The sequence below is a fragment of the Phycodurus eques genome, chromosome 1 (genome assembly GCF_024500275.1).
Source record: "Phycodurus eques isolate BA_2022a chromosome 1, UOR_Pequ_1.1, whole genome shotgun sequence".
NCBI classification, from domain to species: Eukaryota; Metazoa; Chordata; class Actinopteri; order Syngnathiformes; family Syngnathidae; genus Phycodurus; species Phycodurus eques.
In genome coordinates this window covers 10,354,959-10,372,124 of record NC_084525.1, presented here as the reverse complement: position 1 = coordinate 10,372,124, position 17,166 = coordinate 10,354,959, and the positions used below count along the sequence as shown (strand labels likewise).

General features: G+C 44.7%; 1 protein-coding gene across 1 annotated transcript in view; it reads left to right on the top strand.

Annotated features, from left to right (window-relative positions):
• LOC133402630 (aryl hydrocarbon receptor-like) overlaps positions 1-16,691 on the top strand; it is a 45,322-nt gene extending 28,631 nt beyond the window's left edge. Inside the window, 10 exon segments of the mRNA XM_061676591.1 lie at positions 7,978-8,135; positions 8,204-8,293; positions 10,496-10,622; positions 10,716-10,855; positions 10,987-11,189; positions 11,267-11,376; positions 11,455-11,596; positions 13,056-13,560; positions 13,562-14,743; positions 14,835-16,691. Coding sequence (XP_061532575.1) covers positions 7,978-8,135; positions 8,204-8,293; positions 10,496-10,622; positions 10,716-10,855; positions 10,987-11,189; positions 11,267-11,376; positions 11,455-11,596; positions 13,056-13,560; positions 13,562-14,743; positions 14,835-14,933 — 2,756 coding nt within the window. The 3' untranslated portion in view covers positions 14,934-16,691.
• The last annotated feature ends 475 nt before the right edge of the window (positions 16,692-17,166 follow it).

The following is a 17,166-nucleotide window of genomic DNA, read 5'->3' as shown; positions in this document are numbered from 1 at the left end:
CACAATCACACCTCTGACTTCTGCGTTAACCATCCATGAACAGGATGCGAGACGCATTTTCAAACAACAAAAGATTAACAAAGCGGCAGGCCCAGACCATGTGTCCCCATACTGCCTCAAAGTCTGCGCGGACCAGCTCGCTCCAGTCTTCACTCAGATCTTCAATAGATCTCTGGAACTGTGCGAAGTTCCATCTTGTTTCAAACGCTCCACCATCATTCCAGTCCCCAAGAAACCTGCAATCTCGGGTCTGAATGACTACAGGCCTGTCGCTTTGACATCTGTGGTCATGAAGTCCTTTGAACGTCTCGTGCTGGACCACCTCAAGAGTGTCACGGGTCCCCTGCTGGACCCCCTGCAGTTTGCCTACCAAGCGAACAGGTCTGCGGATGATGCAGTCAACATGGGAATGCACTTCATCCAAGAACACCTCGACAGTGCAGGGACCTACGCGAGGATCCTGTTCGTGGACTTCAGCTCAGCGTTCAACACCATCATCCCTGAACTCCTTTCATCCAAGCTTCTCCAGCTCAGCGTCTCACCTGCCATCTGCCAGTGGATTTACAGCTTTCTGACGGGCAGGACACAGCAGGTCAGGCTGGGGGAGGCCACCTCATCCACACGCAGCATCAGCACTGGGGCGCCCCAAGGTCGTGTCCTCTCTCCGCTGCTCTTCTCTCTCTACACGAACGACTGCACCTCAGCGAACCCGACTGTCAAACTCCTGAAGTTTGCTGACACCGCTGTCATCGGCCTCATCAAGGACGGTGACGAGTCTGCATATCGACAGGAAGTGGAGCGGCTGGAGCTGTGGTGCGGCCGACACAACCTGGAGCTGTACACGCTCAAGACTGTAGAGATGATCGTGGACTTCAGGAGGCATCCTTCGCCACAGCTGCCCCTCACGTTGTCCAGCTGCCTTGTGTCAACCGTCGAGACCTTCAAGCTCCTCAGGACCTGAAGTGGGCGACCAACATCAACTCCGTCCTCAAAAAGGCCCAGCAGAGGATGTACTTCCTGCGGCTTCTGAGAAAGCACGGCCTGCCACCGGAGCTGCTGAGACAGTTCTACACAGCGGTCATCGAATCAGTCCTGTGTTCTTCCATCACAGTCTGGTTTGGTGCTGCTACAAAAAAGGACAAACTCCGACTGCAACGGACAATCAAAACTGCTGAAAGGATTGTCGGTATCCCCCTACCCACCATTGAGGACTTGCACGCTGCCAGAACTAAGACAAGGGCGTGCAAAATCCTCTCGGACCCTCCGCACCCCGGTCACCAGCTCTTCCAGCTCCTTCCCTCAGGTAGGCGCTACCGATCAATGCAAACTAGAACTAGTAGACATTCCAACAGCTTCTTCCCTCTTGCGATCAACTTCTTAAACACCTGACCTACAATTCCATTACAACATGCTGGCAATTTTTTGACTTGAGTTCGTTGTCACATTTCTGTGGGGCCAATTATGTATTACTCGTGCACTCACTGTAGTTGTCTCGCCATGCTGCACTATTTGCATATCTGTTGTTGACCAATACTGGCCACTCATGCCAGAGTAGCATCTGCTTCATTTGCACACTGATTGAGGAGTATCTGTAACATTTGCACAACCAACATTGTCCCAGATTATCGCACTATTCGTCATTTTAAACCGCATACACGCCTTGAAGTCTCAGCGCCCTTTTCACAATGGTCATTGCACCGGACTATTGCAATATTAGTCATTCGAACTGCTCTAAGTGCTAGAGGACTCTGCATCTTTTTGCACAATTGTTAAAAAAAAAATTATAATAAATTTACCGGCATTACCAGATAACTAGCAACCCTTTACTGCTCAGTGACTGTTTTTTTTTTGTCAATGTTTTTCTGTCTCCAAAGTGTTCTGTAAATTGACTGTCTGTTGTCGTACTAGAGCGGCTCCAACGACCGGAGACAAATTCCTTGTGTGTTTTTTGGACATACTTGGCAAATAAAGATGATTCTGATTCTGATTTAAGGGGGGGGGGGGGGGGGGTGCTTGTGATACAGGAAGGTTTACACATGTTCATATTCTACACGAACTCCTTCAAAGTTCAGTTCACCGTTCCAAAAAATTAACTAGTTCAGTTCATAGTTCATAATTCAAAATTTTGAAGTTCACTGTTCCAAAAATGAACTAGTTCATAGTTGGTTTTTTCCCCCCCTCTCAGTATGTTGCTGACGGGTTATTTACGCTCAAAATACTGGCATTTCATTTCCCCTTGTTGCCACTAATTCAGTCCACACTTGTAGCCTACTTCAGCTTTCACCCTACAATCTCGAAAACATGAGTAAAAACGTGTTGCTTGAATAGTCTTTTTTAAAATCCATCCATACATCAATCCATTTTCTTCCGCTTATCTGAGGTCGGGTCGCGGGGGCACTAGCTTTGGCAAGGAAGCCAAGACTTCCCTCTCCCCAGCCACTTCATCCAGCTATTCCGGGGGGGATCCCGAGGCATTCCCAGGCCAGCCGAAAGACATAAGCTCTCCAGCGTGTCCTGGCTCGTCCCAGGGGTCTTCTCCTGGTGGGACATCCCCGGAACACCTCACCAATGAGGTATCCAGGAGGCATCCTAATCAGATGCCTGAGCCACCTCATCTGGCTCCTCTCACTGTGGCTATACTTTCAGCCCTTCCCAGATGACTGAGCTTCTCACCCTGTTTTTAAGGGATAGCCCGGACACCCTGCAGAGCAAACTCATTTTGGCCGCTTGTATCCAGGATCTTGTTCTTTCGGTCACGACGCATAGCTCATGACAATAGGTGAGGGTAGGAACGTAGCCTTCACCAAATCCTCAAAACACATGTTGACTGATTGGGTGAACTCCCATGCACCCTTGAGGACCCTGCCGAGGGTGCAGAGCTGGTCCACTGTTGCACAGCCAGGACGAAAACCACACTGATTATCCTGAATCGGAGATTTGACTTCCCGACGGACCCTCCTCTCCAGAACCCCTGAATAGACCTTACCAGGAGGCTGAGGAGTGTGATCCCCCTGTAGTTGGAACACACCCTCCAGTCCCCCTTCTTTAAAAGGGGGGCCACTACCCTAGTCTGCCAATCCAGAGGCACTGTCCCCGATGTCCACGTGATGTTACAGAGGTGTGTCAACCAGGACAGCCCCACAACATCCAGAGCCTTTTGGAACTTTGGATGAATCTTATCCACCCCCGGGGGTCTTGCCTCCGAGGAGCTTTTTAACCCCTTCGTTGACCTCGACCCCAGAGATCGGAGAAGGCCTGTCAGTACAATTGAGGAGGTTTTCGAAATATTCTCCCCACAGACTCACTACATCCCCAGTCGAGGTTAGCAGTGCACCATCAACACTGTATATAGTGGTCCCCCTCCTGAGACGCCAGATGGTAGACCAGAATTTCCTTAAAGCCGTCTAGAAGTCGTTTTCCAGGGCCTCACCAAACTCCTCCCATGCCAGAGTTTTTGAGGTTCTGAGTTCAACGCTACACTTCCGCGCCCACGCATCGGTGACGTAAGCGCTTTGTGTCATTAACTCCACTGCTGAATTCGTCTTTGCGACCGTCTGTGCGGTAAACCTGATTTGTAGTTTTGCTTTTCAATGTGTTTTCTGATGCACAAAATACAAATTTTGACCCAAAAACGACAATGCGAGACCGCTTAATTTGAGCCTTGCACACATTATTGCAATGTTGTGCGTCAGCGGACGCACTTTCACAAAGCTTTTTGCGTCCGTAATATTTTTTTTGCGTCAGGCACGCGGGACGCACATCAAACTATTTTCAGTTCCTTACGGCGTGGTCAGTAGTAGTCAGTTGCTTATTTCTTCTTCTTTTCCTTTCGGCTTGTCCCTTTAAGGGTCGCCACAGCGCGTCATCCTTTTCCATGTAAGCCTATCTCCTGCATCGTCCTCTCGAACACCAACTGCCCTGATGTCTTCCCTCACGACATCCATCCAGCCTCCACTACTCTTTCACATAACTTAATTGTGTGACTCAACAACTTTATTCCTCTATAGTTCTCACAGCTGTGCACATCACCCTTGTTCTTAAAAATGGGCACCAGCACACTTTTCCTCCATTCCTCAGGCATCTTCTCACGCGCTAGAATTCTATTGAACAAGCTGGTCAAAAACTCCACAGCCACCTCTCCTAGATGCTTCCATACCTCCACAGGAATGTCATCAGGACCAACTGCCATTCAATTTTTCATCCTCTTTAATGCCTTTCAAACTTCCCCCTTACTAATCATTGTAACTTACTGGTCCACCACACTTGCCTCTTCGACTCTCCCTTCTCTCTCATTTTCTTCATTCATCAACTCCTCGAAGTATTCTTTCGATCTATCTAGCACGCTACTGGCACCAGCCAACATATTTCCATCTCTATCCTTAATCAGCCTAAACTGCTGCACAACCTTCCCATCTCTATCCCTCTGTCTGGCCAACCTGTGTAGATCCTTTTCTCCTTCTTTAGTGTCCAACCTAGCATACATGTCATCATATGCCTCTTGCTTGGCCTTAGCCACCTCTACCTATGACCTATGTCGCATCTCAATGTATTCCTTTCGCCTCTCCTCGGTCCTCTCAGTGTCCCACTTCTTCTTAGCTAACCTTTTTCCTAGTATGATTTCCTGTACTGTGAGGTTCCACCACCAAGTCTCCTCTCCTTTCCTGCCAGAAGATACACCAAGTACTCTCCTCCCTGCCTCTCTGATCACCTTGGCTGCAGTGGTCCAGTCTTCTGGAAGCTCCTCCTGTCCACCGAGAGCCTGTCTCACCTCTTCCCAAAAACCTGCACAACACTCTTCCTGTCTCAGTTTCCACCACATGGTTCTCTGGTCTGCCTTTGTCTTCCTAATCTTCCTCCCCACCACCAAAGTCATCTTACACACCACCATCCTATGCTGTCTAGGCACACTCTCCCCTACCACTATCTTACAGTCGGTAACCTCCTTCAGATTACATCATGTGCACAAGATGTAATCCACCTGCGTGCTTCTAACTCCGCTCTTGTAGGTCACCCTATGTTCCTGCCTCTTCTGGAAAAAAGTGTTCACTACAGCTATTTGCATCCTTTTTGCAAAGTCTACCACCATCTGTCCCCCCAAGTGATGGATACCCATCACTTCTTCATCACCCCTATTTCCTTCACCAACATGTCCATTACAATCTGCACCAATCACGACTCTCACTCTGTCTGGGATGCTAACCCCGACTCCATTTCTCTTCCCATCTACACCATGGTAAAATAATTTAAACCCTGCCCCGAAACTTCTAGCCTTACTGTCTTTCCACCTGGTCTCCTGGACACACATCAACCTTTCTCCTCATCATCATGTCAACCAACTCCCAAGATTTTCCTGTCATAGTCCCAACTTTCAAAGTCCTCACATTCAGTTCTAGGCTCTGTGCTTTCCACTTCTCTTTCTGCCGAAGAACCCGCTTTCCACCTCTTCTTGTTCGACTTCTACCCACAGTAGCTGAATTTCCACCGGCGCCTTACAGGTTGACGGCGCCGGTGGCGGACATTGTTAACCCGGGCCACGACGGATCCGGTATGGAATTCTTTGGATGAACGCTCATATTTGTTTGGCAATGTTTTAAGCCGGATGCCCTTCCTGACGCAACCCTCTGCATTTACCCGGGCTTGGGACCGGCCTCCAGTTTGCACTGGCTTGTGCCCCCCATAGGTCTGCATTAGTTGCTTATTGCTCATCTTCCTTATTTCCTTGCCTCTCTCTACTTTACTGTAATGCTATTTAAACCATAATATACATTAGACAACCAAGTAGCATGTTAACATCGGAGCCCGTCTTCACAATCACCATAATTCTCTCATCTATTGGAATTTTAAGTCCATGGACAGTTTCTGCCTGTATCTCATTTGAGGATTTGCAGTCCCCCATCTGCAGGATCAGATAGCCATTCCATATTCCCACAAGTGGAGTCAAGCCAAAGTCCAGTGTGCCCACTGATTGTCTGCTAGAGATTGTCCAAATAAAGCACTGCCAACACACAGCTCACATATCAAATCATTTGATGTCATTGAGTTTTCCTTCATATTGTTGCAGGCTTGAAACTAGCATTTAGCTCCGAACACCTTAAATATGTAGTTTCTACTAGACATTACTAACAAAATGGAAGCATTGACTCTTTCTATACTTAAAATCAACTTCAGGTGCACAACACATTCGAAAAGCAGCCCAGTTTGTCTTTGGCCTGCATCCACCAACAAAATGGTTGAAGCCAACATGTAATTACTGGTATGCGGTTGTTCTCATTATCTGCATTTGGCTCACAGTTGTAAGGAGATGAGATTTCCTTTGTTGGTTATTTCAGGACTGACATTTTGAATCATGTCTGTTCTTGTCCGTCAATTGTTTTAAACCTTCAAAAATCAGTCTTCCTCTCTGAGAGGATATTTTAAGGTGCACAATCTTGTTTCCCTGCCATGATTAGGGCTGCTTGATAAGCTCCAGAGGAGGAAGAGGAGGACTTGATGAATGACACTGTTGTAAGACAACAGGAAACAGTTGGCGGCTCCACCCTGATAGAGGGCAATGCACTTCTGCTCTCCTCATTTCATAAAACAGTCTCGGCTGGATTGCTGAATCAATCTAGTATTTATCTGATCCACCGCAGCTTCTGGACAGTGACAGCACAGCCATCCATCCATTCTCTCCACCGCTTATCCTATTCAGGGTCGCGAGGCACTGGAGCCTATACCAGCTTACTTTGGGCGAAAGGCAGACTACACCCTGAACTGGTCGGCAGTCAGTCGCAGGGCACTGACAGCATAGACTTATTAAAAAGTAATGAAGTTACAGTGTGGTGCTTTATTTGCTATTTTCATCTTTGAAATGAAATTTAACTCTATAAAGGGGTGGAACATTTTTGATAAATTTCCTGAAAGTTTCTGGTAACTTTCCATGGGAAGTTAAGTTGGGGAACTAACTGGGAACTGAGAGTAAATTAATGGAAAGGTATTATATTCATCCATCCATTTTCTGTGCCGCTTATCCTCACAAGGGTCACGGGTGTGCTGGAGCCTATCCCAGCTATCTTCGGGCGAGAGGTGGGGTACACCCTGAACTGGTCGCCAGCCAATCGCAGGGCACATATAAACAAACAACCATTCGCACTCACATTCACACCTACGGGCAATTTAGAGTCTCCAATTAATGCATGTTTTTGGGATGTGGGAGGAAACTGGAGTACCTGGAGAAAACCCACGCAGGCACCGGGAGAACATGCAAACTCCAGACAGGCGGGGCTGGGATTTGAACCCCGGTCCTCAGAACTGTGAGGCAGATGTGCTAACCAGTCGTCCACCGTGCCGCCAGTATTATATTCAAGCACAAATAAAAGTATCTTTGCAGACATCTATGCAAAACACTGCATTAAAAAGCATTATTTTCAACAGATTAATTTTTAAGTAGAACATCTAGTTTAAAATATTTTATTGAAGAATCAGTTCCTGCATTGAAGGGCAAAAACATGGATGTTGAGTTAAATATTATTCACCCCCTAACCAACCCATTCAAAAATTAACCAAAATGCACACACCCATCCAAAATTATAAACAAAGTCTCATTCAAAATTTTAAATGGAAAAAAAAGTCCCAGTCAAAATGCAAATAAAAAAAGCATTTTCTCTTAGATTTTTGCTAAACCCTTTCAGGCAATGGGCTCTTTATATTTATATTTAGGTGTACTTCAAATCTGGTTGTCAGGATTATTCTAATATATATTTTCCTCAACTATATTTAAGTTCTCTATTCCGAGTCAAGCTTTAATTTTGTCTTAATATTAATTCACATTAATTCCAATGGAAAGTTTCTACTTTCACAAAATCTTGTAACCCTTAATCGTTCGGCTGTTAGGTCAAGCAGAATGGAAAATCTGTATCCCTTTTATGCCAAAACTGTTTTACTGTGTCACAGTGGAGTTTGCAACTCTTAATCTAATTGATCTTTCTATCACAATAGCCACCCTCAAGAATAGACAAAATGGGTCCAGCTGGTCCAGCAAACAAAGTCCTATGTTGGGGGGAGATGTCCAGAATGCACTCATATCCTCCACTGTGACCTCCCAAGTGGCCTCCATTGATGGAGTCAGCTTTTCAGAGGGAGATCTGCTCCTCCAGGTGAGGGCTGACAGAGCTTTGAACCAAGAAACTGAAGTGTTTGGTCAACTCAAGTGTTTGTTCTACAGGCATTGAATGGCTTCGTGTTTGTGGTGAGCACCGAAGGTTACGTCTTTTACTCATCGCCCACCATCCAGGACTTTGTCGGCTTCCAACAGGTGAGTACAACTTCACGGTAACCTAACAAAAGATAATAATGTTCCTCATTTGGCTCACTTCATGGAAGCAAACTGTCTACTGACAACACAGTCGCGGTCAATTCTATGAAGTTATCGTCAACATCCTAACGTCTGCTAGCGAGAGAGAGAGAGAGCGAGAGAGAGAGAGAGTAGGGCTGTAACAATTAAATATCAAGACTGTAAATCGTAGTTCTCAAATACACAATCCTGTGTCGTCTTAAAAATAATAGAACCGCGACATGCCACCACGTAACATACAGCCAAACTGTTTCTCTACATTCTACATAACTTATTTCAACCTGTCATAACAGACACTGGCCACTGAGCTGCATAAATGAGCGGCAGTGAGGCAGGTCATCGGTTGCAATGCGACAGTCACTGACAATGCTAAATAATCAAAAACAGTCAACAAACAAACATGATAAAAAGAGGGAAAATGAACACACAAAGTTTATTAACACTAGTTGGCGATAATTAACAGATTTAGGGAATCATTAACACTAACTAAAAAGAACAGCATTCATACAACTATTTACAATGCCGCTCATTGTGCTGGAAAATCCTCTGGCACTAAAATATTATTATTATTATTATCTATCCATCCATTTTCCATACGTTTGTCCTCATTAGGGTCATGGGTGTGCTGGCGCCAATCCCAGCTCACTTTGGGCGAGAGGCATGGTACACTCTGAACTCGTTGCCAGCCAATCACAGGGCAACCATTCACACTCACATTCACACCTCTGGGCAATTTAGAGCCTTCAATTAACCTACCATGCATGTTTTGGGGATGTGGGAGGAAACCGGAGTACCCGGAGAAAACCCACGCAGGCACGGGAGAACATGCAAACTCCACACAGGGGAGGCCAGATTTTTTTGTTATTCTTTTATTTTTCGTTTTATTATGATTTTTTTATATATATAACAAAACATAAGCCTCGATTGAAGATACATTTCTTCCTCAAGCCTTTCCCATCGTGTGTTGTAGGACAACATTCCAGTAAGCGAAGTGATCAAACCTGTAGCTCCTGGCAAGCTAAGCTACTCATGCTAGTTCAACATACTATGGGAGGGGAGCGGAAGAATTGGTGAATAGCGACCCCCCCTCCTCCAATCATGCACTGCGTACAAAACCACATAGCCGCTCGTCTGTGTGGCAGAAATACTGGAAGCGGCTGTGGCAGTGTGAAAAATCAGAGTGGAAAATAAGTCCAATGCCCTCGTTCCTCGTTCGTTTGTGGCCACCAAATGCTAAAAACATGCTAATGCTTTGGGAGTGGCTGCACGTGAGATGCTTTGCACACACTGTTGATCTGGCTGTACAGAGAGCGCCCGGGCATGCAGTGTGGCGACTCCTGCCAGAGTGACACAGTAAGAGCTATTAAACAGTAGCTATTAAGTTTCTTTTGAAAAGTTTCTTTGTTTTTATATATTTTCTTATTTAATTTCAATTTTATTTTTTTATTTTAATTACAATCATGTATAATTAAGTGTTACAACTAAACAGTCCAGTTTTTGCTATCATAAGCTCTCTTTTTTTACACACACACACCCCCCACCCTAAAAAAAAAAATCAAATCGTGACCTTGGTGTATCGTTACAGCCCTAATAAATAGATAGATAGATAGATAGATAGATAGATAGATAGATTTTATTTCTCAGTCAGCAGCATTATTCTCATATATATATATATATATATATATATATATATATATATATATATATATATATATGTGTGTGTGTGTGTGTAGTAATAATATAGGAGGAACCAACGAAGTAAAAAAAAACTATTTAAAAGCAGCATTTAGGAGTAATTAAAAGAAATTTTAATCTGATCTAATGACTAATATTACTGCAATTTACAGAGTCACTTAGTTGTAAGTAATTCTTCGTGTATTATGTATAGGATGTCTATTTGTTTGTCTTAGCCAAGCTATGCACAGCAGAGGGAGCATAATATCAATAGTGAAAGATGATTTGAGATGGGAGTATCTTGAGTTACAAGCATGGCGGCGGAACAAATTAAAGGCAGCGCTAACTGTTCTTTAATGGCAGATATTAGACAAATTAGAAAAGCCAACTAATTGCTAATACAGTTAAACTCAACCAGCAGACATTGCTGGGGAAATTACTTTTTATGAGTGGAGGTGAGGAGACCTAATACACCACTCTGTGTTACAGTCTGATGTCATCCATCAGAGTGTGTTTGAGTTGATCCACACAGACGATCGAGCTCTTTTCAGACGGCAACTTGACTTTGCTTTCAATCCGCATTTCAGCCAGCAGGATGGCATTGCAGATGGCAGGAGTAAGTCACCCTTGCATCATCCAAATCTGGTACGACCTGAGCACAGATGAATCCCCTGCATGGTGATCTTAATCTCTAAATGTTTACATGTAGGTGAACAGAGCAGCAGTGAAGTCAGCACCAACCTGATAACCTACGACCCAAAAGTCATCCCTCCAGAAAGCTCATCCTTCCTGGAGAGAAACTTCTGCTGTCGATTCCGATGCTTGCTTGACAACTCGTCTGGCTTTGTGGTAGAAAAACAAAACAAAACAAACAAACAAACAAAAAAACATAACAACTGAAGACATAAGGTCCAAAGTTGGCTTTTAGCTACAAATCTGATTTTGCCACCTGATCGTTCTGCCAACGTTTTTCTCTCCAGGCCTTGAACTTCTGTGGACGCCTGAAATTTCTCCACGGTCAGAAACAGGTGTCAGAGGTTGGGACGCAGGTTCCCCCACAGCTGGCACTGTTTGCCATTGCCACACCCCTGCAGCCGCCATCGATCTTGGAGATCCGCACCAAGACACTAATGTTCCAGAGCAAGCACAAATTGGACTTCACGCCAATGGGCATCGACACCAGGTAGACATTCGGATTGTTACCTTAAGTACACAGTTATGCTCTGAACTTGCTCTTATTGGAATTTGTGCACTCTTCAGGGGAAAGGTGGTTCTGGGTTACAGCGAAGCAGAACTCTTCACAAAGGGTTCAGGTTACAACTTCATCCACGCTGCAGACATGATGTACTGTGCTGATAACCACGTCAGGAGTGAGTCACGCTCTTCTTGGAGATGCTTAAACACACTTTTAAAGTATATCTGGGAACTAATTATCTGTATTTGTCTAGTGATGAAAACAGGAGAAAGTGGTTTTACCGTCTTCAGACTGCTGACTAAAAAGGGGATGTGGCTCTGGGTCCAGGCCAACGCCAGACTAGTCTTAAAGGAAGGGAAGCCAGATTTCATTGTGGCCCAGCAGAGACCTTTGACGTAAGTTGCAAGAGATGTTCTAGTTCTCCATCAGTCCGTCCTGTAAGGGGGTGGGTCGAGCCTTTCTCTAGCCTTGTTGTCTTTGGACTGGCAGAATAGCATAAAAGAGATTTAGACCCCTCTTGTTATGGAGCCATTACACTGCCTGGCTGTCATCATCACGTAATGATTTGAGTGCTTGTTTAAAGTTTCCTGAATAGATGTAGCCTTTATAGCAGTCGTCCCCAACCACCGGTCCGCAGACCGGTACCGGGCCGTGAGGCGTTTGTTACCGGGCCGCAGAGAAAGAATGACCAATTTATATAATTTCTGTTGTATTGCAATTCGCGTGTCAATGTGTTTTATTTTGAAAATTGACCGGATCTTTTCCGCCGCACCAGCTGCGCGTCTCAATTGACATGTCGAGACTGCAAAGAATGCTTCCGTTTCTGGTCCCAGCCGGGTAGAACGCTTCTGTTTACGGTCTGAGCAGGCTGGCTAACGGCGGGAGACCTCAAAGAACTAAATCATTCCATAAACTAATTCAGTTCATTACGTTTACTGAAAAGATTTGTTCTTTTGAATGAAACGTTCGCGAACGAAACAACACTATATCAGGAGTCCTTCTTAAAATAACGGGTTTATCGCAACAGTTAACTCTCACGCACCAAGTCCGTTACAGTCTTGTTACAGTCGTAGGTTGCTGCTCGACACAGCCAGAACTGCTTTTACTGAGTTAAAAGTCTACTCTCATTGAGGAGCTCCGACCCACACTCCTGCATCGCGCCCACAGTGGCACCACGAACGGCGAAGGAGGACGCAGAAGCGAGGCAAGCGTGCGTGTGTGCCGCCACAGCCGGTCCGTGACAAAAATGCCGACTCATAACCGATCCGCGGTGCAAAGAAGGTTGGGGAAAACTGCTTTATAGCATTTCATTTCCTGATAATCATATAACAAGTAATAATGACACCGGAGGATGACGAGAGGTTTTGGCTCCTGTAAGTCCTGTTTTTGTTGCCACTGCTTGTTAGTTTGTATTGATGATTAATAAGACTTGTTCTAAACAAGGGGGGCAGATCTGGCCCGCCACATCATTTTATGTGGCCCGCAAAAGCAAATCATGTGCGTGAACTTCTATGATTTTTGCTAAAATCTCTTCCAAAAAAATTAATTGTCATATTTAATAAATAATAATGTTGAGATATGCAAAAAAAAAAATTGTTACCAAAACCTTTTATGATAACTTGAACAGCAGTTGAACAAATATTATCCTTGACCTCTGATTTCAAAACTTGGTTATCCATCATTTTGATGTGTGCATGTAATAATATGATGAGGTGATCAAACATGTTTTTGGTTTCACATTCATAACGGCCCTCTGAAGGAAACCGTAACAAAAAATGTGGCCCACGACAAAAAATGAGTTCGACACCCCTGTTCTAGAACATGTCACTACGTTTGTTTTTGTATTGGCTGCAGAAATGAAGAAGGAGAGGAACACTTTCGTCTACATCGACTGCAGCAGTCATTTAGCTTCACTACTGGTGAGGCGCCGTTGTACAATCTGGTGCCAACCGTCGACATGCCTGACACTTGCTCCCCCGCCAAGCAGAGAAAGCTAGACAACTACTCAGTCAGCCCCAACTCGCTCCTTGGCTGCATGCTGAACCAGGACCAGTCAGTGTACTGCAAGCACAACAGTGCCAACACCCTAAACAGCCTTAATGACACTGCCTTTAAGGACACCCACGCCACAGTCAACGTCCCAGGAGATATCTGGCAGAACCTTTCACCCAAACCGGCTGTTGAAAGTATGGCAAAGTCCGAGGACACGATCCAAGACATGGTGGAGACTCTGCAGCAGATCCTGGGGGATGGTGACCTCATAGATACCGTGGATGTGACACCCGACGAGCTCAAGAGCTGGGAAAGCACTCTTCTGAAGGTGAGAACCAACAGCTGCGGCCTGAGTGATGACCTTGAATGACATTGCCATGGAGGACATCCTATTGTATGTGGAGGAGCAGCTCCAAAAAGAGGGTGGATTGAAGTTGCCTGACCAGCTGGATACCTGGGTCCCAACTTTAAACCTCCAAAACCAGGGTTCTGTTCACCCAGGCATAGGACAGGACTTAAGCTGCCCTCAAGAGTCTCATAGCCAGTTGTTACACAGTCGAGGCCGGATGTCCGAACAACCATCTGCAGTTCTGGGGATGATGAAACTGACCCACATTGATCTTCCTCAGCTGAGTTCTTCTGGTTTAAACGTTCCAGTGGCAGAGTTGATTTCCTCAAAGCAAACATTGTCCGTCCCTTCTCACCTTCATGATAACCAAGCCCACACAGGTGGACCGCCAACGGTCTTTGACCCAGGTTTAGTGGACTCCTATGCCGAGAAACAAAACCTGAGGAGCATACTTGTGAGTTTTACGGACAACCACCTTGGAGTTTTATCGTGCAAGCCCCCCACTCAGATTCCTCCCAACCAAATGGCCCAATCAATGCAGAACTGCCTGGAGCAGAGAGCACCTAACCTGACTGTTGACCACCATGTACAAAGATGGCCTGAGTTTAGCTTCAAGAACACCCAGTGGAACTCAAACCATATAGATACGCAAAATGTTACCAATGGACCAGTGATCACAGCAGATCCAGCTGCGGCTGCATCCAGCTGCATGCAAAGCCACTTGGTGCTTCCCTCTCAAGGCAGACAGAACCAGAGACAGTCTTGGCAGCTAGAGCAGCCAACAGAACCACAGATAATTTCAAATGGACCAATGAACGTTAGCCGATTGACAGAATTTCAGGCAAATCCAGGGGTTGTAGTGAACAATAACCCTGCCCTTTACAGTTCAATGTTGAGGACTCCATTTAATGTTGAGCATGGCATAGAGGGGGGACGTATCATGGCTTCAAGCAGTTGTATGTTAAAAAATACCCCCCTTTCTGTGCCTGTGAACGAAGGGCACATAAGTCAGACTCTGTTCTGTCAGAGATTGGAACACAGCAGTATTCACATTTCCAGCCCCTCCTGCTCTTATCAAGGTGATGGCGGGGCCATTTCCAATTCAAATATGGTACCGCTTTCCTGCCAAATGCCCCCAACTAGTGTGAACCTGAGCAACCTGCCAGTGCAACAACCGCCGTACCTGAACCTCAGTGACCAGGTAAAAAGGCATCTCACATAATTGAAAACCAGCTTGACTGACCATAATGTGGAATCCTGTTTTTTTTTTTTTTTTTGCTCTTGTTTTACAGCTCAACAGCCATTCAGTTGTCGGAAATGGTGGCATGGCCTTTCCTCATTGCGTAACGGGAACTCTGGGTCCTCAGAGAGCGAACGGGAAACAGCTCTGACTTGTAGACGGCAGAGGATCCCAACATGAACTGATCATCATCAATCATTCATTCATTCATTCACCTTCCATTCCGCTTCTCTTCATGTGGGTCGCAGGCGTGCAGGAGCCTATCCCAGCTATCTTCAGGCGAGAGGCGGGGTACACCCTGAACTGGTCGCCAGCCAATCGCAGTCATCATCAATCATGAATAACAGAAATGTGCTTTTGAGAAGGACAAATGGCTCAGGATAATCAAACAAGAGAAGAAAGATCACCTGCTCTTATGGAGTTTAATTTGTGATTTCAAACATGGATCATCACAGAATAATTCAATTTAAGCATTGAGCTGGAACCAAAAAGATGAAAGATTCAGGGCTCCTGATTTAGTACGATACGGACTAAAAATGACCTGTTATGAAATCACATGATGTACAATCTAAGAGATTATACTAACATTAAGAAAGTTTGGAGTTGTAAATCTAAAATGTGTCAGACAATGCTTTGAGCGATAAAGCTACTTCAAAGCAATTAGATTAACCTTAGCTTCTGTTATTTGTTGTTCATTTTTTGTCATTTGTTTATTCTTCATGGAACTATTCAAGCTGTCAAATGGATTTGATGGATGACCTTGATGTTAGTTCTCTACCAACTCAAACAAACACGCACAACTGACTCCCTTTGAGATCTCAGAAGGATAACAAGATTTAATGTGCTTTTTTTGCTGACTTTTTTTATTTTGTATTTTTAAACATAGCGCGACATTTTATTTCAAGCCCGTGTGAGGGTGATGTGTTACAAACTTCATCCAGCCAACATGAGATCAACTGTCCTATCCTAACATCTAACATAGACAAAACCTTAAAGTGACAACTGATCAGAATTTGGAGTGAAACCCAAGTTTACTTTTTACTGGATATATATTTCACTGTAATCATAGAGCTGAAAAGAAAACAAGTAGTTTGTCAGTCTCTGTAACAATTACGTAAAGGTGAAGTTGTCGTTCATCATTTTGCAGCAAACGTCCGTCCGTTCGTCATCTTTCCTCTCTGTCTCCATTTTGTGGTTAATATATGGTTCACCGCAGAAGTAAAACAACAAAGGCAGCTATTTTCTGTTCTAAATTAAGGGGGGGGATGGTAGAAATGTTCAATGTATTGCTTTGGATAGTTTAAAAATGTAGCTGACTACATTCTGAAAAGTAACTTTCGCCAAATGTACTGTAATTGCGAAGGCAGCACATACAGTACATAAGTGTACAACTCCCATATTTCATATCAAATGGATGCCTTCTGTGGTGTGCCCTAAGGCATTCTGTCTGGTATGTACAGTATATTTAGAATATTCAGTATTGTGTTTCATTATGGCCCTGAGTTTTATGGTAATGTGCATTTAACAACTGCCAAGCGACTAAAGGAGAAGAAGCCATCGCCAGCAACATAAAAACTTTTTTAAAAAATTCCCACAACACTTTGAGGAAGGGTGTGGCATGACCCAAGGGGCGGTTGGTATGGACCTAGTATAGCGTGTAGTGTGTATATATGTATGTATGTGGATGTATTTAGGAGTGTGTGTTTCCTTTTTTTTTAAAATACATACTGTCACAAATTGTTGTGTGTCAATGTATTCCCCCCCACACACACACACAATTTCTTATACTTGGCCACACATCTATGTACATCCGTGTGTCCTATTTTTTGTTGGTCGATATGTTGTTGCGTGTGAGTCTTTTCATCGCGGCCACAATAAATGTTGGTCTGGTGGCACAGTAGCTGTGTGCGGGGGGAAGCAGCTTTGCATTCGTCAATGTCTTTTTGTAACGTTCTCACTGTAGTACTAAATTAACTAACTAAACTGAACCAACTAGTTGTTTTGGGAATTGACAGAAACCGAAAATATAAATATAGCGCAAGCGTTATTAACGTGCTTGTGTTAATGATGGCGGTGCTCCACGCCGTCCACTTGGTGTCAGTATAATGATGTGTAATGTTTATTTTGCGTCGCGCTAGGTTTTGATCTGAGCTGCACTGGATTTGGTTATGGAGTAGCGTGTGGCGGATCAGTCTCCATTTCAGGGAGAAGCGGCTAAAAGCATCCAAATTGTCACTCGTGGAGGCAGCTCTTCGTCACCAAATTACACTTGTCAAAAAGGAACCACATTGTGACGTGAAAAAAACACACCTTTCGGAAATGGAGATTTACTTTGTGTAATTTCACACACACGGCACCCACTCGTGTAAAGTAACAGAACTAGG